The following is a 26,341-nucleotide window of genomic DNA, read 5'->3' on the forward strand; positions in this document are numbered from 1 at the left end:
TTGTTTGTTCTTTGAAATAATTTTAAGCTATCAGATATTCTATCTACACTCAGAACTTTTCACTCGTCACTTTTCAAATGTTATCTGTTGTAAGTTTGTTATAACTTCGAGAAACGAACAGAAAACATAAGGATAACGAAAATATGCCTTAAGACCAACCAAAATAATCAAAATGTCTACGGACTATGGCAAAAAATTGAAACAAAGTTCTCAACAGATCAAAAACAATTGAGGCGCTTGGGATAAGAGAGGTGCAAGCGCCTTTATGATAGTTTCGAGAAAACGCGCTGCAAAGTTGTAAAGTTTTGCACCAGATGAAACATGAAGAATCGTTAGGTATACTTCACTCAAAATTGATGATATATGACTTGCAGCTCTTTGATCTTGAGGGCCTCAATTTAAAAAAGGCTTCGTCCAAGGAAAAGAATTTTTGATCTTCCTTGAAATACAAAACCAAGATAAATTTGGGCATTGCCCTTATCATTCATAAAGAACACAAAATTCTTGTCAAAACTCAGTTGAAAACTCTGCAATACCATTTTATTTTTCAATTTGGATTTCCAGAGGCTTTATCAAAAATAAATATTTTAATTATTTTTTTCACTCTCTTCTAAAATACTTTGAATAATGGCTTAATTTACCGAGAAATAGAAAATTTGGTTTTGAGTTTAAATTTCTCAAATCAAATACCCAGATTTTGCCTGGCTTGAATACTTACAAAAAAGTTGGAAAATGCTCATTATTACAACTTGAAACAAAACATGCAAGTTCACAACACTTAAAGTCACTTATAAAATCTTTTCAAAAAAAATTGAAACCATCTCCCAAAGATCGATGCAACATAAACAACTACATTTTTGTAAAACATTCCTTGTTTCAAAAATTGGTTACGAAAAGGCAATGCAAATTTTGAATAAGCTGTTGAGTTTTCCATATCAATTCTATATTTTATTTTTCAAACAAACAAGTAATATTTGAATCCGATTATTGGTTTCCTAGAAACTTTTATAAAAAACATTGACAAGTTAACTGATTATAAAATTTGGTTTCTGATTACAAATATTCCTCTAAGCGTCAAAAATTCAAACCTTCGTAGAAATTTGTCTTAAATCTCTTTTTTGGAAACATTGCTTCTTGAAGCTTTTAAATGAATTAAAATACAAGTTCCCTAGATGTTGAAGTTTAAGAAAATACATGGAAAAATTCAAAATTTAAAAATGAAAAAACCTTTACTTCTATTGGCAGCATTTTTGTTTAAAATATGAGTCAAAACTGTTAAAAGTTTTGAGTTTTGTTCCCGAAATATTTAAAAAATTTCAGAACTTAGGCATTTCAGGAACGATTACTTCCTCTCTAAGCACTCATGACCCTTGGAAAAGATCATCAGCTTAGAACTCAATATCGTATAACAAACATTTAAGTGTCTTTTTCCTATTTCAATTGTAAATTTATGATCCACATAAATTTAAGATTATGAAGAAAAAAAATGGGTGCCCTATTTGGAGTCAGCCATATGGAGATAAGCTAAAAATCAAAACCAGCTCTTCAACTTTTTCCACCTCGGAAAAAAATTATTAATGTCAGTACCAAATTTAAAAAAAATCCTTAATATAATATTCATTTGAATAAATTTATCTAAATTCCATTCTATCTCCAACTCAGGGCCGTAGGAAGAACGGACTCATGGGGGGGGAGGGTTTTGGGTACCAATTTTTTACTACGTAATTTTTGTTTAATCAATGCAATAATGGAAATTAAAAAAGAATTTTTATACTATTTGATTAATCATTTTTAAGTTCTTTACACAAACAGATTTTTTAATTAAAGTTGAAACTTTTAAAAATACATCCTTAGGAACTTTTTAGCAAAAAAAGAAATCTTTGAATTGACTAAAAAACACTCGTAAACCTAGCTTCTCATTTTATTTTAGCATAAAAAAAGGTTTTCTTTTTCAAGTAACCATTCAAAGCAAATAACATTTTCAAACTTAAATGTAATAGATTAAAATTTTGTGGTTCTAATCTGATTCTTGTAAACTAATTCCACGAGGAAGAATTACTTTGATGGTGTTGGGGTGCGGGATACCTTCGTGGACTGTATTTTACCGGTGGGGGATTCCTTGGTTGGGTGGAGCTATTGGGTCAGCTCTTTCGGCGATTGTGAGCTTGGTTATCAAAACACTGACTTGGATTTTTACACTATTTATTCACAAGTCACAATTGGGGTTTAGACACAATTTATTTAACGCGGCTTTACGGAAATTCAAACAATTTACTTAAACATTTATTCAACTACGACAACATTTAACAAACTACTATTCTAATTCAACATCTGTACTAATGGCGGTTTTTCTTAAGACTAAAGACTGGATACAATACAAAATTTTGGCTTCTTTTTTGGTAAAGGACAAACATAGTCCACAATCATTTTACTCCTTCTAATCAGCTGTTCATTAGAGATGCTGACAGTTGCATCTCGACATCTTTGAACCGTCCTTCTCCATTAATGATCCAGGGTCGTACGAAGGGTCATTGGTTTAGCCTGACATCGCTCTCTAGTAATCCAACATCCTCGCCCATCCTGAATCGCTCGCGGTTCTGAAAATAAAAGAAATCTCACGAACACAAGGGGGAGGTCTGATCTGTTTGGTTTTCACGGGCAAGTTGGTACTCTTCTTCAGGCTGAAATGATTCTGGTAGTATGCACAGCTTTTCAACTGGGCGCGTAGAAGGTCCTGTAGCCGTCTTCAGAGTAACTACTCTAACAACACCGTCTGATCCAGGATGCAGCTTTTCAACTCGTCCCATTCTCCAGCGGCATGGCGGTAGATTATCGTCCTTGATGATCACTAGTTTCCCAACAGTTATCTCGACAGGTGACTTCCATCTCTTGTATCGCCCTTGCAACTGCGTGAGATACTCTGTTCTCCATCTATCCCAAAAATGTTGTAGCTTTTTCTGGATAACTTGGCTCTGATTAAGTCGATTCATCGGTACCTCGCTGTAATCCCTTTCTGGTAGCTGTTGAAATGGTTCGCCAATTAAAAAATGCCCAGGTGTCAACGGTTGAAGGTTTCCTGGGTCATCGGTTAACGCAGTGATCGGTCTCGAGTTTAAACAATTCTCCACTTGAACAAGCAACGTGATCATATCTTCGAAAGAAACTGCGTTTTCTCCAAGAACCTTGAGAAGATGCTTCTTGGCCGAACGAACTGCAGCTTCCCAAAGGCCTCCAAAATGGGGTGCAGCGGGGGGAATAAAATGCCATTGAATATGGTTGTTCGCACACTCCTTGGCTACCTTCTCCTGATGTTGGCTGTTACGGAAATGAATCAGCAGTTCTTGTAGAAAATTACGAGCTCCTACGAAATTCGTCCCATTGTCCGAATAAATATCCGAACAATATCCTCTTCTTCCAATAAAGCGGCGTAATGCTTGAAGAAATCGATCCGTCGATAGGTCCGAAACTAACTCGAGGTGCACAGCCTTCGTGCAGAGACAGATGAAAACTGCTACGTAGGCCTTAATTGCTGGTCGTCTTGGGGCTAAGCGAACATATACTGGTCCGAAGTAGTCCACACCGGTCTTGGAAAACGGTCTCGATCTCGTGACACGAGCTAAAGGCAATTCACCCATGAACTGCTGAATGGGGCTAGGTTTGGAGCGGAAACACTGTTTACAGTTGTGTATAATCTGCCGAGGAACATTCCTACCTCCAAGTGCCCAATATTTCAGACGAACAGAGCTGAGCAGCAACTGTGAACCTGCATGCATCAGCTTCAGATGGTAGTACTCGTACAACAGAATTGTGAAGGGGTGTTTTGCCGGTAAAACTATTGGATGCTTGGTATCTTCCGACTCCTCCGATTTTCCTAATCGGCCGCCAACTCGTATTAAGCTCTCCGAAGAAATTAGAGGAGCAAACCATCTTAGGGGTGAGCTTCGATGAATCTCCTTTCCTTCGACCAGGCACTTCCATTCTTCAGGAAATGTCTCCTGCTGTATTCGGCGGATTATAGCGTATTCGGCGTCTCTAAGCTCGGTGACATTTCCTGAAGAATATTTCCGAGAATAAATTCCTATTAGAAAGGAAAAATAATAAACTTATTCCAAGTTTTATATTTGCAACTGCAATTTTAAACAATATACAAAAATATGGAATTCCCAGCAATTTGTTTACAGGAAGATAACAGAAAATATTTTAAATCGAAAATCAACTCCAGTAATTCCATTTTTCTTAACAAATGACAAAACGAACTCGAAATCCACATCAAATTTGTATTTTTAGCCGAATTATGTTTTCTAAATAACATGATGAAAAATTGATTATTCTGAAATTGAACTAACAATCAAAATTATAAGTATCCGATCTCTGACAAGATAAATTCCCCAATGAAAAAGTCATTTCGATTAATTTATTTTGATTGTGAAACTCATCAACGATCTGATTCTGAATGTACATTTTGAATATTAATTCCAAATTATCATTCTGCACCAGAACTCATAATTTTAATTTTAGAGTTGTTTTCGAGTTTCAATGCGATTTCTGAAATATTAAAAAAACAATTCCTGAATTCTGATTCCAAATCAGCATTTTCATTACAAGTTAAGAATTGGATTTTTTTAAGACTCTCAACCATGAACCTATAATTTTAATTCCGATGTTTAGGGTTTCAATCAGAATTTATAATTTTTATTATAGCTTCCAAACGACTTGCGAATTTAAAACGAAATTTGAATAACAATAATATGAATCAGATTCCAGTTTCCAATTCTGGATCGCCAGTTTGAAGCTTTATAATATTTGGATTTTGCAAAAGGAATATTATTTAACTTTTTTTTTGAATGGGATTTTAAGGAATTTAGTTTAAAAACTTCGATTGAAAATCAAACAAAACCTAAGATGGTTTCTAAATTTATTTGTTTTCAAAAATTTGGAAAATTATCATCTTTTTTTTTGGTTTATTTATGACACTTCACCACCTTGTGGCATTCGTGTCTAGAAAAATTATCATCTAAATAATGCAAACGCATATCAGTTTAAAAATTACGTTTCCAATTTTGAATTAAATGTAAAATCAAATTTGCTCGATTACTAAACAGCTTTTATTTTCGATTTTTAATGATGATTTGAACTGAAAATCAAATCAAAATTAAATCCCAAACTGGATACAGAATCCAAAATATGAAAACTGAAATGCAATTAAGATTTTAATAATATGGAACTAGAACCTCTGGAACAAGTATAATCTTATTTAAAATTTTATTTTAAGAAACAAATTTCTATCAACAAACACGATCATTTTTAAAAACTGAAGCAGAATTCTGAACCGGCGATTAGTTTTCAGGTGTTGATAGTGTCTTTGAGTAAAGATTGTTACTCATGAATAACCCTACTCAATGATCAAAATTTTATAAAGAATTTCAAATTTTGAGTGTAGAGTAGAATTCCAAAAACCAAAGATCATTAGTCATCCAAAACTTTTTTAGGTGATTTTTGAATGAAAATTTTTAATTTAACAATCAATCAGATTCTCTGAACTGAATCTATCGCATTCCAAGTTTGCTAAGATTTTTTGCATAAGAAAGTTATCAAATAAGTTGTGAGAGGTTAAAAAAATTATGAATTGAAAATTTTGCATATAAAACTTGACATGTCCTGATGTATTTAAAGGAGTCAATCATCACATTAATATATTTTTCGTTCCAATAAGTTAAAAATTTCAGCTGATTAAGCATGTGCTTTAATGACACAGCTCAGAATATCTTATTTCTGTACTCTTACGTTTTCGAATTTTTATACTGTTAAAAATGTTGGACACTTAGAAATATTTTGATTTATAAATAAAAAAAAATTATATCGAATCCTTAGAAGGTTTGGACTTTTAGTATTTATTCTAAGAGAAAAGCATCGATTATTATCCCTAACATCAAAAAACTTCGTTTGAATTGAAAGTTGACCTTCATTTCGAAAGTTTTTATTATGATTGAATTAATTATTTCAAACATAATTGGCAATGAGTTTTTTTTCTATCCTGAACTTGGAAGGATCAAAGAAGACTTTGTGGTGCCTTGTTAGTAAGCAGAAAGTTATTAAATTTCACTTTAAAACCGCTTAATTTTATGATTTACAAAAATCTAGAAATTAAACATTTTTTTCAAAGAATTTTTAACATATTTCATTGATTTAAGCTTCGTTCAAACCAGAACCAGAACCAGAACCTTAACAAGTTTAATAAGAAAAAAACACGAGCACTATGATATGTTAGTTAAGTGTCAGCTAAAAAACTTCTAACACAACCAGGCTTCCGAAAAGTACTGCCGAACGACAGTTTTCTTGCGAACGTCGCACATCCACTTCGGTGAAAGCTTTCCGAATATTTCTTCCCCGACAGTTTTAAAAGGCGCATTCGTGCGATGTACAACGACGCCTTGGTTTACCTCATGCGAAAGTTTGCTCGTGGATATGATAGCCTTTAAAGCTCCGTGACAGTTATGGGGAAATCTTCGTGACAGTTTTCAATGCGTTAAACTTCGCATGACAGTACTGCTAATAACGTCCGACTGTAGCCGAGATTCGCATTGGATCATCATCGGCTCACGCTCGGGTCGATTTAATTTAGAATTAACGAACTTCTGCTTTAAGCTCAAGCTAGCTACTGCGGCTGGCTATCCTTACGTTATTAGTTGGTCGACACGCATTGATGCGTGTTGTTTTCCAGCCTGATATTGGATGTCGTTTATGAATAATAAAGTTCAAGATTTTAGATTTCAAATTGAAATATGCGATTTCAGATTTCAGATACAAATTCGGATTTCAGATTCATACTTCAGATCAAGATTTTAGATTCCAATTCGGATTTCAGATTCAAGTTTAGGATTTAAATTTCAGATTCAGCTTTGCAGACTCAAATTTCAGATTTAAATTTAGGGATCAAATATGAGATTCAGATTCAGATTTAAGACTCAGATTTTAGAAACGGATTTCAGATTCAGATTTCAGATTTAAGAATCAGAAACAAATTCAGATTTCAAATTTAGATTAAAGATTGAAATTTTAGATTCAGATTTCAGATTCAAATTTTAGATTCAAATTTTAGATTCAGATTTCAGATTCAGATTTCAGATTCAGATTTCAGATTCAGATTTCAGATTCAGATTTCAGATTCAGATTTCAGATTCAGATTTCAGATTTCAGATTTCAGATTCAGATTTCAGATTCAGATTTCAGATTCAGATTTCAGATTCAGATTTCAGATTCAGATTTCAGATTCAGATTTCAGATTCAGATTTCAGATTCAGATTTCAGATTCAGATTTCAGATTCAGATTTCAGATTCAGATTTCAGATTCAGATTTCAGATTCAGATTTCAGATTCAGATTCAGATTTCAGATTCAGATTTCAGATTCAGATTTCAGATTCAGATTTCAGATTCAGATTTCAGATTCAGATTTCAGATTCAGATTTCAGATTTCAGATTCAGATTTCAGATTCAGATTTCAGATTCAGATTTCAGATTCAGATTTCAGATTCAGATTTCAGATTCAGATTTCAAATTCAGATTTCAGATTCAGATTTCAGATTCAGATTTCAGATTCAGATTTCAGATTCAGATTTCAGATTCAGATCCCCCCTCCCCCCCTGGTAAGACAAAGTAAGATTTTTCAAACCCCCCCCCTTCCCCCCCCTAGTAAGATCTTACGTTTTTTATTCTTTGATTTTTATTTTTTTTTTTATTTTTGACCCTTTACCAGCATTATGGCATTCGTGTCAGATAAATTAACACGTTTTTTTAAAATTAGCTTGAATATATTAAAAATGTGACAAACATACTTCAAAGCAAAGCACTTTTTAAGTAAAATTAAAAAACTGTATTTGAAAAGCACAATCTATACAAAATAACAGATGAAATGTCATAAACGATTAAAGAAAACATTATTCAACGCATGTTTTTGGTAACAATAATTTTCAATAAATTTCCACAATCGAATAAACGATATGAAATCTGAATTCCGGTTTCAAAAAGAGAGATCAGGTTAGCACAATGTACCATAAAAAATGTTGATGTTTTTTACATGAAAATCATAATAATCTTTTAAAAAAAGTATCATTCTATACTACTAGAATTGGGGCAAAAATGTTTAACGGCAATCACACTGTCAACTAACCTAAAAGCTCAGATTCATTCAGCGGCAAGCGATTCAGTTTTAGGATTTTTTTGGTAAATCTTTTGTAAAATTTAGAGCTGGTAGTGTCTATCTCTGAAAAAACTGTTTAGAAATTCATTATTTAAAGCGCCTTATTTATATTGATTTAAAAAAATATATATGAAGTCATTTTCGAAATATGATGGATTCAAATCGTGGTGTCACAGCGCGCCCTTTTCCTTGTTGTTTCTATAAATTTGAAATTTCTCAATTGAAAAGATTAATATGATGAAAAGCGGAAAGCAACGATCTTTTTTAATAATGTGATTTAGTGTTTTTGGTTTGAACTGATTCTCTATTAATTTTATAGAACCTGCAATTGTTTTTATTAATTGAAAGACATTTTAAGATAAATTTAACATAACATCAAAACTAACGAACAAATTGGTAGTGAGTAAAATAAAACCTGAGTAATATAGTTTCGTATGGTTATGGCTGTGATGAATTTTTAATGTTATATTTCTTACGTAAGAATTTTGGAAACCCCCCCTACCCCCCTAGTAAGAGATCGTAAGCAAATGTGAAACCCCCCCCCCCCCCCCCCCTATGTGCTTACGTAATTAGTGAACAGCCCCTAACCTTCACCGAAACCACACATCGCGTTACGCCTCGGTCGTATGCTGCTGCTCGGTTGGAATAGATTGCTCGTTCGGTCTATTCGAATCGAGCAACAGCATCAGCAGCATACGACCGGGCATGGAAACGGTATGGGCATGACAGTCGCCCGTGACAGTCATGCGCAAAACTGTCACGCCCTACAGCCGACAGTTAGGATGAAATTATTTGCGAAACAGGAGGCATGAAAGAATGAAAATCGAACTGTCGGTTCGGTTCGCTACAGCTTAAAGCTCAACACTTTCGGCAGCGCAAGCTTTAGCCGATTGTTCAGATACAGTCTTCGTTCCCGAACGTGTGCGACGTAGCCGAAGCGTTTTTATTCGTCACCGACGGTACAGCAGCGAACCGAGTGGAAAGGCAAACTGAGACAGTTTGTTCGGCGAAGAAAAAGCTGTCATCGCAATGCAGTACTTTTGGGAAGCCTGAACACAACATTCATTGTAAAGATTTTACTCTATGCTGAAATATAAGGTTAATTGCCAAGTCTTATCTCAATAAAATCAATGATAAATATTGATTATCAAACCTATTCACTTTTGAATAAAGGCTTCGAGTATTTTCTAATTTTTGGTTTTAGCAATATTTCAATCTACACTAATTTCAAACTATTCTTACCATAGCTTTCCTTACCATGGGATATTTTAAGTTTTATTTCCGTGCATAGCAAAATTTTCTTTCCCACAACCGAAATGTTATCCTTTAAAGCAGTATCGCACTTAAAGCCCTGGCAAGCATTCCCCGATTTTGGTCTGTTTATTCAACCACTTTGCATTCGGTGAACAGTTTTTCATTTGAGTTGTTTATTCTCTTTATGATTTTTTTTCCTTGTGCATCCATTTACTCGCACAAGTGCAGCAATGCACATAATAAAATAAACTTCTTCTCCGGTGCTTTCGGAAAAACATTTCGGCCAGAATCCGCAGTGTTGGGAGTCGTTTCATTTGTTTGTTTGTATGTTTCATATATGCTTGCTTCCTTTCTTGCCTAGAGGAAGTTGGAAGCACCCAAACCCAGACCCAGACAACCCGACAAGAAAATGAACTAGCACAAACAAACGAACGCTTTTAGGACTTCCGGCCCGGCAAAACCACTTGTCATCACCGCCTAACGCAGTTTCATAGTGATAATGGGAAGCCGACGTTATTTTTTTTTTTGGCTACCATTGACTTTGCGCTGTTGATGATTTTATTATGGTGATGATGCTGATTGTAAAGATGGCTAAGCTGCAGGAGTTATTTATGGTTCTAATGAATGCTGGCGGCTGACTCGGTGGTAAAGAAGTTACTTTTATGTGGAAACAGTTCGCAAAGTGCGAAGTCGGTAAATTTTGTACGAGCCAACTTTTGGATTGTCATTCGAATCACTGAGGTTTTGATTCACGAAGTTTAAAGAAACTGCATCTGATTAAAGCATTAACAATCACGTAAAGTATATAGATATTTCAATAAGAAATCTGTAAAAAAAAAACCCTTCAAAATCTCAATAAAATCCTCAGTTGTGGTGACATAAGGTCCTAAAGAAATCAAAATTATTTTGAAATTCTGATCCCTTTGAATTTTGGCTTAACGCTCAAACGATTTGTGCCAAAAACGGTTGATTATTTTTTGTCAACTTTATTTATTTTTTACTTGTCATTCAATGTTTTTGTCATCAGTGTCACTTTTAATCTATTTTTGACAATTTATCAGCCATTTTTAATTTTTTTTATCATGTTTCAGATAAATTAATAACTTTTGATTTTTTCATTGTTTTTGCTATTTTTTCACATTTGTAAATTTTGTCTATTTTCCTAATGAGCTAGATTTTTTTTTTATCATTCAAGTCATTTATGTGTTTTGAATTTTTTTTTTGTCATTTTAGAGAACTATGCAATTTTTATTATATTTTATCAACATTACAAAACGGAAAAACAGTTCTTTGGATTATATCTAAATTATTTAGGTCCTGCAAAACGAAAAATAGAAGGTAATGTTGTTTCAAAAAACAATTCTAGGGGTCTGTATTAAACATTGATTGCCAAACCACTCTCAAATTTTTCAAGTTAAGTAAGCCGATCTACGAGCAAAAAACTAACAAATATCTAATTTGCAAAAACAAAAAAAAACAGCATAATAAATTTTCCTTGTTTCATCTAATCTTGATGCATTTTTTATCCCATACATTCAACTGTTATGAAAAAAAATCTGAGAGTAATTTGTGAGTCGAACTGTTTCATAAGATGCAAAATTTTACATACAAAAAATAATAAATCAACAGAATTCATCTAGAAAAACAAGATCTTCCATTGAATACTGTTAAAAATTACAAACGTTGGAAAAATTGTCATTTCGCAATAGAAAAAGAAATCAATTAATAATTTATTATAGACAAATATTAAAGGTTTTTCAAGCATTTTCTTACCGTTCTAAAAATATTTAGTCGGTTTTATCCGGGTTGACCCGGATATTTTATACAAAATTTGTGAAAATGTCCGACCAGACCCGGTTGCTTCGGCTTCGTTGAAAAAACCCGGGTTTTACCCGAATTTATTCACTATATTTGCCAATTCAACATAACAAAATTACCAATCGTGTTTTAACCATTTTTTATTTTGGCGTCCAAAACGAAATTTTTTGAGCAAGTTTCATAAAAATTATCATGAAAGTTTTTTGGAAGCATAAAAATACGATTAAAAATCTATAAAGTTTTTGGCATCAAATTTTTTTTCAATATTTTTTTTAGTATGATTTTTGTTGAAAAATTCCAAGTTTTTGAACAAGCTTTCCCGGGTAATGTCCGGATTTTGGTTCAACTATTTTTATACTAAATGCTCGGATTTTGCCAGGTTTTAGACAAAATACTCCGGATTTGTCCGGACGGATAAGTGCTGTCATTACATATAATCTCAAAAAATTATACATAGTTGATGGTCACCGAAATATTCAGCCCCCTCAATGTTTTCAATAAGTGATCGCATATTTCAACTGAGTTCTTGAAAAAAGACTGTTGCTAGTTATTCGATGCTTAAATTTATTGCTGAAACTATTTTTATTTTTTGATATTTTGAAAACAAAGCGAGGTTCAATTTTGCTGTTTCATATCGCACTAATTTTTATCATTCGTCAAGTTTGGATTTGATATTTTAATGCAAGTTTGGAATGGATGAGAGCCATGCCCAAGAATAAAAAATTAGAGCGAAAAAGTCTTTAAATCTGAAAAAAAAAAACTTTAACCCTGAATTTCAAAACTTTAAACTCATTCTTCATAATCTTAATTTGTATTCTTTATCTACGCCTAGTTCGACTTTGCTCCTACCGTGCTCATGGCTGGCTTAATAATTAATCTGAATTCGAAAATGAATGGTGAGGTCTTTAGCGCTTACAAAAAAATGGAACATTTTTTTTCTAAAACTTGCATAGCCACAGGACCTGCAGAACTTTATTTTAAGTATTTTTTTTCGGCGGCACAATATTTTCCTTAATTTTTGAACAGCTTCATAGATATCATTTCAAAAAAAAATTTGTAAGAATTGTTTTGTCAATGCGTTATGCGAAAATAAAGCTATAAACACATTTGTCGATTAGTTGTCGTTTTTTTAAACTCAATTTACACGAGTTTTATGCCGATTTTGAGAGGGGTCTACACTACAGGGGGTAGAATCATCTTTATTTGAAATAATGAGGTGCGAACACATTTTACTGACTTATTATATAGAATTCAAAATTTAAAGCAATATACCTAAGTTTGCCAGATTGCCCGGTTTTATCCGGGTTTGCCCGGATATTTGATGCAAAATTTCGAGAAAGTCTGGTCCGGCCCGGTTGCTCGGATATCGTGAAAAAAGTCCGGATATTGCCCGGATTTTTTCACAATTTTCACAAAGGAACCGAAAAAAATCAAAGTTTATGAGTAAGTTTCAGCAAAATCGAAATTTTCAACGGTTGTTTCAAATAATTTCGCTGATTTACTTTTATAAACCTTAAAATATTTAAGTGTTCCAAATCGTTTTTGGAAGTCTGCAATTACATTAATGAAATATTAAATTCAATTTTTTTTTTTGCATTTTTTCTTTGCTTTTATGCATAATAACACCTAAATTTTGCTTGGTTTTGCCCGGTTTTTGGATTTGAAAAATTGAAATCCATGGCCGGATTTTGCCAGGTTTTTTTGAAAAAATGTCCGGAATTGCTAGGCCCAGATGGGAGTCAAAAAATTCTGGCAACCTTAAATATACCTCTTAAATTGTGAAGGCAATTTTTTTTTATTTTTCTTTTCAATTTAAATGGGATGAAAAATATGAAAAACTAAATAAGTGATCAAGCTAATAAGACTGAAACAATTCAATTTTTTTTCCGCTGACGTAAAACAAAACATTTATTTCCTATGCATCTTTTTTATTTGTTAAGATAGAGGAAAACGAGAAAATTTCCAATAATCTTAAAATGAAATGAAATCGTGTGAATTGAAATTTTCTTCAATTCAAAGAAGGTCTTCCATGTTTTGTGAATCAACAGGTTTTTACCTTTGACAGTTAACACTTATTACAAAATGTTTTTTTTTGTAAAAAGGAAATATTTTTTTACCATATTTTTCTACCACGGAATCACCTAATTTTCACAAAGTTGACAAGTATCAAAAAAATCAAACACATCTGAAGAAAATTGTGTTTAATGATTATGGGTAATGACCATGGGTGCACAGTTCCACCCCAATTTCTTCTAAGTAGAAATTTTTTAGCCCCCATATTGCTCTGAAGTTTGTCAGCATATTGCTTATAAATTGTATAACTAATACTCTTAAGGTTTTTTACGCAGTTTGATTTCGCTCGGTTTTTCTAACACGGCTTCTTTTTAGACGGTTTTTTACTACCATTTTTGAGCGAAAATATTCCATGTTCTATAAATTAAAGACGGATTTGATACCGCGTAAAAAAACCTTTGTGTTTTATGTGTTTTAGAGCAGGGATGAGCAACTCTTGGCCATGGAGACATATTGTGGGACTCGCGAAGCTTTTCTCAAATTAAACTTATATTATTTTTCATACGATAGATTTCAAAACCATCAAATACTGGTCCATACCAATTTAAAAAAAAACTCACCTTTTCACTCACTTAATTAATTAAATGTGCTTATTTGTAGTTACATTTGCCCAAAAACCATTCAGATTGTTATCTTTTTCTAGAATTTTAAGCATTTAGTGTGTTCTAATAAAGGCTTAAAGGCAGTCTTATTTTTTGAAAAAACTTAATATTAAAGTTTTGTTTGTCCAGATTACATTTTTCCTAACTATCAAACTACCACTTTCAAATTCAAATCCATAATAGCAGAACAAAAGAGTTTTCAAAAAATCGCTAGGCTTCAGATGGTCACATGCATTTCAAAGTCTGTCTGTGAGATCATAATTTTTTTTTTTTCGTTTCAAGCAGGATAATGTTTAATGATGAATATGCTCAGCAGATAAAAATCAAAATCGAGTTATTTCATTTCGTTTAGAAAAATGGCTTGTTCTTTAAGCTCTCAAGTAGAGGAAAAATAAAAATTGAGTGATTTTTTTTTTAATTTTTGAACAATAAAGACTGGGAAAACGATTTTACATTTCTTATAACCAAGACACATCAAAATCTCCGAAAAAATTTCTGATTTTTCTACAAAAACAATATTTATATTTTTGTGATACGACCCAAAATTTTTTTGAAGATTTTCTGTGATGCTATTATTAGAAATTTCATAAAAAATTATGCCGAACATAAATAAAATGAGTCTTTTTCCTTTAAAAAAAAGGCAATGGGCATTACAATAGTCATAAGAATTCCATAAATTAGCTGTAAAAAGCCTTTCCCAGTGACTTCTAAATTAAATTAATGAAAATCAATAGAATCTTAAAGAAAAATCGAGGATTAAGAATACAAACTGTTACTTTGACGAAGTTTGTTCAAAATTCTGTGAAATTAAGATTTTTTCTTTGAGTTTTATTAAAAATCTTAAAAATGCAGCCATGTATTGAACTTATACTGAACAGTTTTTAAATCGTTTGTAGAAAAAATCTGGTCAATGAGGATAAAATTTGAATTGTTAAAAAAAATAAATTCTAAAATGGGCTCAGAGAAGGATTTAATATCAAGAAACTTTATAACGATTCAGCGTCAAATGCTGGGAAGACAGTAATTTATTAAAAGTACATTTTTCACACTAAAATTTATCGATGTGATTCTGCTTTATACTTCCAGTTGAAACTGAAGTGATGACGAATAGAAGCATCAGTTGAAAAATAAGTTTCTCCTAGAAAATGGTCCAAACCCTTATCGAACCACAGAAAGTTGAGGGCCTTTCGTTTATAATAAAAAAGGGAAACAAACGATGTTGTTGTATGTAAGAAAGATCGATGAAACATTTCAAATCGATTATAAAATAATAATAATAATTCAAAAATTAACAATACTAAGTTAGCATCGTGTGGGGTGTCAATGGGCAAGAAAAATTGTTTTCCCAATAACCTCCTTTATTCAATTCAAATCACAAAAAGAAACAATGTAGAAATATTTGCAATTCACTAAGGTATATGTGAGAAAAATATTGTGAAAAAATATTGATTTTTGAAAAAGTTATGAGCAAATGAAAATTGACCCATAGTCAACCCATAGTTAAAAATAGGGGAGGGGTTGTTGTAGTAGAATTTTTTCATAAAAAATGTTATGCCTGATTGCTTGTTATGCTTGTTATGTTATTTTGGCTGATGTTATTCCCCCTGTTTAAAAAAAAGGTGTTATGTTTTATTTTCTCATTTTACCATAAAAAATTTGTCATTATAAAAAATGACGTTAAACTCTGGTAACTATTTATAAATATTGTTTTGAAAGCGGGTCGTCAAAATTTTTCTTATTTTATTTGTTCCGTTGATGCAAAAAGTTGCTCACTTCTGTTTTAAAGCATAGTTTTTTTTATTAAGTAGAGCAATACACCATGAGTGCGCGAATTCACCTCCATACGTAAAAAATAATTTATTTACATGCTAAAGGTAAGTAATAACTGATTCTATTGATTGGAAAGTGAATTTGAGTGAAATATATTGGGTAGGGTTTTTGCATATTTAAAAAAAGTATTTTGACAAATCTTCCTTCACTATACCGAACTCGAAAACATGTCTTAACATGAGTTTTAAATAAACGTTTTTATTATAGTTCCGTTTTTTCATTTTTGGGAAAAAGTGTCTACCATATTTTGAAATAAAATATTCACTTATTCATCATTATAATACAGGTGCACTGCCAGCCATAAGTTTTGGATCACCTCCTCAAAAAACACCCAAATTTTGTTCCGTCAGTTCTCATTGATCTTATGACATATTGCATTTCTTTTGATCTCATTCGAAAAAGGATGAGCTAAATTTTATTTTTATTTTTTTTTTTGTTTCGAGTATAGTCGGTTTATCATCTTTATGGCATTCGCGACTTTATCAACGTTAAAGTTGGCGGATCGTTATTGAAAAACTTATCCGGTACAACTGGGTTCGATGTTTACTCTTAGGCTCGAACTCGCGGACGTCGGCTCAGGAGACAACAGACTTGCCAACTGAGCTATATCACAAGCCCTTACTTTTTTCTTATGTATTTGACAAAATGTATATATTTACTTAATATGACTTAAACTTAGCATAAAGTTGGAACATTTCCAAAAATTCGCAATTCAAGTTCAAACCCAATCAGTTAAGAGTGTTGCAAATTAGAGTTGCATTTGAATCCTTTTCTCATACTTATTAAAACACATTGATTTAATTTTGTGCAAAAAAAAATTGCAATATACTTAAAATATATATAAAAAAGCTACTCAAGTTAACGACTAAAAGATTGGGATCAGTCTTCCAAAACATACAATTTTATCTCGTGCGTATCTCTGAAATCAAACAACGTATCGCTAATCTGATTAATTATGTTTAAAACTCATGAATTATAATTGCTTTTTGGATATTTAGTTAGTGTTTTTTAGTCAAACTTCGTTATATTTTTAGCTTAAATATGATAATTTTTTGATAAGGTTTACCAAATAATCCATTTTTTCAATAAATTTAAGCTAAATTGTTCCGACTATTTATACTTCGATCGGTTTGGCTTATTTGAAAGCTTATGAAATGCACTTAGTGTATGAGGTTGGATTAAAAATTAGAGATGATAATCAACATTCGTACCTATTTTTTTTTTCTAAAAACTTCATATGCTTTTATACCAGCCAAGAAAATATTCAACAATATTTGATCATCTTCCGAGAGGAAAAAAATAGTATTCAGGTAGCCAGGCGATCATGAAATAACACTGAGTAACAAAAAAAGATTTTTTGAAAATAGTCCAGGGTTTTTCAACTGAATTAGACTACTATGACGCCCTGAGTCCGAAAATGACCATGGTATTAGAATACTGTATCGCAAAAAGTTGACCTGATACATCAATCAATGTGATATTCTAACTCAAGATACAAAAATTAGTCTAAATCAGCTGAGAAACCCCAGACTATTTTTTGGCTGTCACCCAGTGTAATATTTATAAGTGTGCCAGTAATATATATCACTGTCTGTATTGGAGAACTATTCCACTCTATTTAATTGACTTAATTTCTTAAATATTCGATCATGAAAAAAAATCCTGAAGACATAAGCCGATAATTCAATTACTTATGTATCTACTCATACTACTTTAGTTAAATTGTTATTTATCGCCTAAAATTACTCTAATTATTCGGCTGAATATGTATTAAATCAAACATAATTTTCGCAAATCTTGATGAAATTTTGCCAAATTTTAATGGAAAATTCAGTGATAGTTGAGCTACAAAACAGATCAATAAATTTGGGAGTCAAGTGCTTGTAGCGCCAATATAAGCGGTCAATATGAAATTTTTCTACACATCTTCATGACTTCGCTTTGAAAATCAATAATTTTATAACGAATGACACACATCTGCACACCAAAAATTAACTAGGGCTCATTATTTCGACTTTAGAATTGCTTTAGATTGCTTGAGTTATAGGTTTGTGAAATCAAAAATAGGTACACCGATTGTAGAGATTCAAATTTCATGAGAAGTCGTATTTTTTAATGAATTTTTTAAACGAAGTAATCCAACAAAGTATCGAACCAGTCATTTTGACTGGTGCGATCTTTCTAGTGTTCGGAATTTTTCATAAACTTGCTTTATTTTTCTTATAAATCTGAGCTGAAAGGGAAAAACTTTATGAGTATTGGTATTAAGTGCCCCAACATAAGTTTTTAAAAGCTCTGAAATCATCGGCACTAAGAAAAAAAAAGTTATTCTAAAATGTGTTGTAATCTTGAGGAAAAATCAGCTCAAACATTAAATTTTAATATGATTGAATTTTATGTAAGTTGGCCAAAATGAAAACACTACTAATCTACCCGATTTGAATAATAAATCAAGAAAAATATAAAAAGTTTTATAATTTAATTAAATTTGATTTTTCCTGAAAATCATTTTATACAGTTGGAAACATCCAAAACACTATTCTTTTTTATATTTTATGAAGGTTCAAGAGCGATATTTATTAGATCTGCATTCAGAAAAGTAATTCACAAAACAAGGAAATTCTTAGAGCAAAATAACCTTTTTCAAAACCATATCTTGAAGTTATAAATGATAAGTTCTGGTCCAATGTATGGAAACAATCACTTTAAAGAGTATTTTCGAACTTTTATGTTTGCAAGTTGATCTTCCACTATCACGATTTTTGCTACATATCCTCCCAGCAATCCATTTGAGCCTTGGATTCTGGGAAAGGACACAATGTTTTTCAGATCAGCAAACAAGCTGCACTAACCCATTTTCATCGTTTGCCTTTGTTGGCAGTGGCGAAATCGAAGCGTATCGTAGTGCATCTTGCCAAAAAGCTCCCCATTTCCTTACTATTCTTTTCTCAAAGAGTCCCGCATCATGATGGTAAACTTAACCCTTCTCGTACCATTAATTGGTAAGATTTCCACAAAAACAGATCTGCCTTTGGGCTAAGAGTCACACTTTAATTTTTACAATAACGTGGAAAATTTTCAGACTTTAAATGGGGAAATAATTCAGTTGAGATTTCTCATTTTAAAAAGTCATCGAAAAGAAATCCTGAAAGGGTTCCTCCAGCATCCGATCAGCCACTCTGTTTGCGGCTAAGAAAATTTGCTATCGGAAATGGATTGCCTCCAGTGGATTCTGCCGTGGAGCTTTTAGCCATAATGCTTGCTTTTTCGACCTTATGGAGGAACAATAGTTGCATGTAGGATAGCTACCATTGCCGAGAGTATGGAGAGCATCCCAGGGATGATACGGATATTAGACACGGAATTCGGTTACCACAGTTTTATCCCTCCGATATGGTGGTTGCCGCAAAAACCACAAAACAAGCACTCGGAAGGGTGTGGAAAATTTGCATTTTAAACCAACATCATCGTTCGGAACGAAGAAAGCTTTTCCGATTCCGAAGGCATCCGGGAAAAAGGGAGGGAGGTGTCATGAATGGCTGCTGGTTGCTTTCCCGGTTGTATGAAAACTAAATGAGAGGGAAGAAACAATTACCGAAACTTAAGCTAGCTATTTGACTTTGAGCCTGGAAGGGGTTTTGCGGGAAGTGACTTCGGGATTGTTGCAGTTTTCCCACCAGGAGTCGGTCAATTACGAGTAAGGAAGTCGATTCAGGTGGGAAGTTGAAGCACGTTGAAGCTTGAATTATGAAGTAATCCTTAAAATCCATATGGGAACTAACTGTAATGAAACATTGTTGAAGTAGCCTTCATTGAATTTGATGCACTATGAATGACTTTGAATCATATCTTTTCTTTGTAGTGAAAACGTCAAAAAAACCATCTAAAAATAGATTGAACTCTATCTTGATTGATCGGAAAACAATTTTTAAACTACAACAACTCATCAACTTTTTCGCTTAAAATTTCAAGCTTAAACTAAAGTATTTTGATGAAAATGTTTATATCAGATGAAAAAAGATGAAAAAAATATCAGATTCAAAATAATTAAAATGAAAATTATATAGTAGTTTTTCGTTTATATCAAGCTCGAAAAAAGTTTACCTTGAAATCGACGAAACCGTAAATTTGACAAATCTCAAAATTAAAATGGGAATTTTTTTTTGTTTAAAATGATCTATAATAATGTATTTAGTAGTCTTGGACTTGGAGTTAATGTTCGAAATATACCTTCTTCTAAAAGCAACTGATTTCCGTCTGTAATTCTTTTAATTTTAATATTTGCCTATCTATTTACTGTTCTCTTTGAAAAAAGAAGATCTATACTCAAGCAAATAATTGTAAAATATATATATAAAAAAAAAAGCTTTAAGTCATTCTAAATATATTTTAAAATTGTGGATAAAAGTGTGTGAAAAAACAGCAGAAAAAGTACTGAAAGTAAGCCCCTATGGTTATCCTGTTTCCAAAAAAAAAAATTGTTTTAAAATTTTCCATATCTATAAAACTTGCCGTTTGTATTTATAAAACTCATATCCTGTTAATTTTTCGACAAAAAAAATGGGTTCGAGAAGGTTAACATATGAAAAAATCAAGCAAAGAGAAAACCTGTTATTTAAAAAACCAGAAACCCTGAGGCTCAATAAAAAAAGGAATGATTTCAAAAGTAAGCTCGCGATGAAGCGCAAATAATAAAACTTATTTACAAAATTAAAAAAAAATCGTGAAGTTTATTTGCACTTAATTTAAATGTAAAATTAGTCGCAGAATTCATCATGAAAGTCAAAAAATCTTAGTAGAAGAAGTTATGTTCAGAAGAGAAATTTTGGAAAAATTAAAAAAAAGTACTTGCACTTAGATTTAAATATCTCCGACTGCATAGCATCAATAACATTTTTTTTGCATACTGAAGGTGAATAAATTTGCTGGAGATCATACAAACTGCAGTTTTAGGTATGATTGAACTATTTTTGCTTTTAGTATTTTTTTGAAAATAATGAAAAACGCATTTCAACAAGATCTGACCTTGGGAAGGGGTTGTTTGAGTCTCATGCGTGAATGGGATCTTAAGATATTTTGCTCGGGAGAAACAAAAAAAATAGTGGTTTTTCATTGAAAACTTTTCTATCACGTTCCGATTGCTTCTTATGAATAATTATCTTAAAGCCAAAATTGAGACGAATATTTCGCCTGAAGACTGACAAACAATTGGACTTGATTCAAAAAAATTATTGCGGTTCAAAGATTGTTTTGGAATAAGATGTTCTCAAAGGCCCATAGGAAATCTCATTTTCGAGTCTAAAACTGTCGATCAAACAAAATTTTATTCAAAAAAAAAAAATGCGTTTATTACAGTTTTTCTATCATTCTACTTATATCAACAATACCGCGGACCATACGCAAAAATTATGATCGATATCAAATTTATTCATCTTCAATATTCAAAAAAGAGATATGTAATATGCAGTCCAAGAGATCAAAGTTCAAGTACATTTTTTTTTATTTTCCAAAATTCTTAATTTGGAGTCAACTCAAACACTGTTTTTCTGAGATTTTTTTATTCAGCGCTCTAATTCTTATTAAAAGTTATCTTCAGTTTACTAAGTTCAAAAATGCAGTTTACAGCATTGTAATCATAACAGCTCTCAAAAGTTCTTAAAAAGCTTGAAAAAAAATGAATATTAATGATTGATAAGAAATTTTTTAATGATTTTTGATTGTTTGTCTCCTTTCTATACAATTCAACTGATTTTTTCTTCTCTATTTTCAGGTAAACACAGTGAATTGAACTACACGATTAATGATAGAAAACTGCATCAATCTTATCCAACTCTTATCAGGTAAAGTTTTTGAACATACAAACATATACATTGAACGCTGGATTGACCATATGCTTTATCATGTAAAAAAAAAATTTTAAAAAAAATAAAAAAAAAACTTCATTTCAAATTCTTACATCTTATCAATGAAGAGAGCCACGAAATAAAAAAAATGGAAAAAACTGAAAGAAAAAACTTTTGGATTAAATAAAATAACTTTTTCCGAATTCAGAAATCGCTTTAAGTGATTTTCATCATTTTGTTTAATTTTGATAGATTTTTAAGATTTAAACCATAGAACTACAGGGTTTGAGACGACCAAAGGTCAAAAATTAACTTCATCAAAATTATATTTGTCCTTTACCGGTTCGTTGCTTTATTTTTTAACTTAGATATCTCCAATTCCCAATGATCTGTAACATAATCATAATTTCTTATCGTTTTACAAACATCAGACTTAGAAAATAATGGGACATACACTTCAGAGACTAAAATTCGAATCAACTTCTCTCTTTTAAAAGACATGCTACATCAATTTTAAAATAAATCGTTGAAAGGTTTATTAATAATGCATCATTTTGAAATATTTTTCATTTTTACATGGTTAACAAAAAAGTCGTAACTGTGTAAAACTACCTTTTTTCTAAAATATTATGAAACTTTATTGTTGCAATTTTTAACATATATTCTCTAATTCATCATACTGAACTGAATAATCATGAACAAAAATACCCTGAATCATTTTTTTTTTTCATTCTCTTTAATATTTTTGTTGAACACACATATCCACGTTTTAGGTAAGTATTGATTCAAAACTACCCTATGCATTTTGAATAGATAATCTTCCAATTTTCGTGTTATTCCTGAGCAAGTATAAAAACCCTGAACTAAAAATAATTTGTATTGGTTCTTCATGCTCTCAAAAAGAAAACCAAAATAACTGATATGATTTATTATCAATCAAAATAAGTGTTATATTTTATTGCGATTTCCGGTTGGTCATTAATAAATAATTCAATGCAATGATTTTTTTTTGGAATTAGAAATTTTCTTGAAAATTAATTTAATGCAGCCTAGTTTAAAAATTTGAAATAAATCTTCAAAAGCACCAAAAATAGTATGCGAATTGAAATTTTTAGTAATACAAGAATTTCAAGCTTTAGACAAAGAAAAACAGTGCACAGAAATAAAATATATAAAATATGACGCCAGATTGGAGAAAAAATAAAAACCCAATTGTTAAAAAATTTTCAGATCAGGTAAACAATATTTTTTTATTTATAAATGGTTTAACTGAGGCATTTTACTTATAATGTTTTCAAATGACGAGAGTATTTTTTCTAACTTTGGGTTAGTAAGAGGGGGCTAGAAATAAACCATGATTAAAAATTGTTTAACAAAAGGATGATAATTGTTGATTATTGATAATCTTAATTTAAAATTCATTTCTTCAGTTTCAAGGGTTTATGAAACAACACGTTCTATTCAGCATTGAAAGCTTACACTGACAATGTACAAGTTGAGTAATGGGTGATTTCTTGAATGATCAATGAGGAACTGAAAGTTATAAAAATAAGAAATTCCCAGTTTGGTTGTACAATGTACATAGCAAAGCACGAAGCATAAACAAAATAAGGTTAAAATTTCCTATTAAAATTCAGCTTTACAGCTGCTTCTTCGAATCATGTTTCTAACTTTTCATGGATTAAATTTAAAAAATATTTTCGATTCTAGAATGGTGATTTAAAAAAAGCAATCGGTGGAGCATTTTTGATATTCGAGTGCACATTTTGTAGTTTGAAATTTTAAATTTGAATATTTTGTTGCTGTCTATTGGATTATTGAGTCCAAGAAAGGACAAAATGAAGAAACAATATTTTTCTTATCAAAAATTCAAGATTGAAAAACAAGGGCAAACTTATAAAAAATATTACAAAAATCTTAAAAGTTTGACTTTAAAATTCGGTATATCTGAAAATGGATTTCAAAATATCCGGTTTGTTTATTTGAAAACAAACACAAAATATAAAGATGAAAAAATAAGTCTTGAAATATTTTAGAAGAAAATTTTTCTAATAAAAACATCGTACCTACTTTAAAAAAATACTTATTCCAAAAATTTTATTTATCGCTCATAGAAACAGCACAGGATCCTATATTTTGAAAACTTGGTAGATTTTGATGTCCTGAACTATAATTTTTTGTCATATTGTCTGTTTGATACCTCTCGCTTTTGTGAAATGATGTTTATGAGTTTTAAAATGAAGTTGAGTTTTAAATAAAACCAATCATCGATAACATATGACCTAACAAATCTGCATGAAATAAAAAATTAAATGATTCTGATTTTTTTTATTATACTTTACTAAACTAAGGAATAAAATTTTGTTGTAGACGATGGAATATGATCTAAAAAATTTAAATTCTAAAGTTTTTGAAAATTAGAATATCATTTCTAGTGTTACTGACAATACAGGAGTAAGTTTTAGAAAAAAGTTTTAGTAAAAACTTTTGAACAAATTAGTTGAAATTCCCGTATTTTATTATGTATTTGTTTTTTTTAATATGAAGTAAATGAAATCAATAGAAATCTTTCGCAGAAGATGAAAGCATTTGATGTCTTGAGAAAAGTTGATAACCTTAATTTTTAGTTTTTAATGTTTTGTCCATTAAATGCTGAAATTCCTCAAATCATTTTTAATATATTTTTAAAAGTTATTCAAATAAATTGATAAAAAAAACTTTTTGCATATTTAGACTTAAGGGAACCCAATTGATCATAATAATTTCTTAATTATTTTTCAACTTGGAAAATGAGAATTTGTTGGCTTGTCTAAATCATTAAAACACGTATTTGAATATTGAGAAAAACAAGAAAAAAAATTTAATATAGGCTGAATTTTGTTTCATAAAAAATATTTTAAATAAGCGTATAGTTTGTGATAACAAAGACAATTTTATAATCAAAAGGATTAGGAATTGAGTAGTAGATAGATATAGATTTATTGCTAATTATATTCACTATTGTGAGTATCTCACATGGCTACAAACATGTTGATGTATAAAATTCGTTGCATGACTTTTGAAGTTAAAATGGTTGGTATCAAATTCTGAACTTATTCAGCTACATTTCATATAAACTCATTCTTTAGGTAGGGTTTTTGTGTGTCCAGCTTTGAGTTTCAATTCAAAAGGTTTTATGAAATGCAATTCTTAACACACAATAACAAAAATTTAAATTCGTTTAAATCATATACATAGGGTTGTTAAACGAAATGTCTTTAGCCAAGAGTAAATGAGAGCTAAATTTCGCCCGAGGCGAAAATGTTTGAATACACTCGATATTGGACAGATGGACAGACACCTTTTGGGATCAAGAAATTTCGGGAAACTAAAGGTAATTAATATATAGATTTAAAAATTTCACTTTGAAAAAACTCTAATTCGAACGGCGATCTGAATCATTTCTAGTTTTTTCTGTTATTGTTTTGATAAATTTAGAACATTTGTTAATTTTGGTGAAACTAAGACAAAGGTCATTTTCAAATATTCTGGATTATTTGGTCAAATTTGGATATATTTAGTTTAAGTTTTAAATCATTTCGAAGAACTTTGCAATTTAAAGCCAGTTTTGGTCTTTCTAGCCTTTTCTTTGACATTTTTTTAAAATTCTGAAAAATATGGTTGTTTTGATGATATTTTATAAATTTAAAAACTCTGTTTCTGCCATTTCTGTCATTTTTGTCATTTTTGTCATTTTTGTCATTTTTGTCATTTTTGTTATTTTTGTCATTTTTGTCATTTTTGTCATTTTTGTCATTTTTGTCATTTTTGTCATTTTTGTCATTTTTGTCATTTTTGTCATTTTTGTCATTTTTGTCATTTTTGTCATTTTTGTCATTTTTGTCATTTTTGTCATTTTTGTCATTTTTGTCATTTTTGTCATTTTTGTCATTTTTGTCATTTTTGTCATTTTTGTCATTTTTGTCATTTTTGTCATTTTTGTCATTTTTGTCATTTTTGTCATTTTTGTCATTTTTGTCATTTTTGTCATTTTTGATTTTTGTCATTTTTGTCATTTTTGTCATTTTTGTCATTTTTGTCATTTTTGTCATTTTTGTCATTTTTGTCATTTTTGTCATTTTTGTCATTTTTGTCATTTTTGTCATTTTTGTCATTTTTGTCATTTTTGTCATTTTTGTCATTTTTGTCATTTTTGTCATTTTTGTCATTTTTGTCATTTTTGTCATTTTTGTCATTTTTGTCATTTTTGTCATTTTTGTCATTTTTGTCATTTTTGTCATTTTTGTCATTTTTGTCATTTTTGTCATTTTTGTCATTTTTGTCATTTTTGTCATTTTTGTCATTTTTGTCATTTTTGTCATTTTTGTCATTTTTGTCATTTTTGTCATTTTTGTCATTTTTGTCATTTTTGTCATTTTTGTCATTTTTGTCATTTTTGTCATTTTTGTCATTTTTGTCATTTTTGTCATTTTTGTCATTTTTGTCATTTTTGTCATTTTTGTCATTTTTGTCATTTTTGTCATTTTTGTCATTTTTGTCATTTTTGTCATTTTTGTCATTTTTGTCATTTTTTGTTATTTTTCTCATTTTTTGATCTTTTCGATATTTTTTGTCATTTATTTCATTCTTGTGATTTCAATATTTTGTACTTTGTTTAGTTGTCCAAAGACTATTGTTCGCTCAGTAATAAATTCCATTAATTTTTTTTAAGCATTTTGCGAAA

At 30.8% G+C, this 26,341-nt stretch overlaps 1 protein-coding gene across 1 annotated transcript; it reads right to left on the reverse strand.

The window, feature by feature from the left end:
• Positions 1 to 2,502: 2,502 nt before the first annotated feature.
• On the reverse strand, positions 2,503 to 18,685 carry LOC129741698 (uncharacterized). Its single transcript, XM_055733444.1, has 3 exons — positions 18,628 to 18,685; positions 2,657 to 4,051; positions 2,503 to 2,597 (listed from the first exon to the last, which is right to left on the reverse strand). The coding sequence occupies exons 1-3, from the start codon at positions 18,683 to 18,685 to the stop codon at positions 2,503 to 2,505; spliced, it is 1,548 nt and encodes a 515-aa protein (XP_055589419.1).
• Between the last annotated feature and the right edge of the window lie 7,656 nt (positions 18,686 to 26,341).

The sequence above is a fragment of the Uranotaenia lowii genome, chromosome 2, assembly GCF_029784155.1.
Source record: "Uranotaenia lowii strain MFRU-FL chromosome 2, ASM2978415v1, whole genome shotgun sequence".
In the NCBI taxonomy this organism is placed as follows: Eukaryota; Metazoa; Arthropoda; class Insecta; order Diptera; family Culicidae; genus Uranotaenia; species Uranotaenia lowii.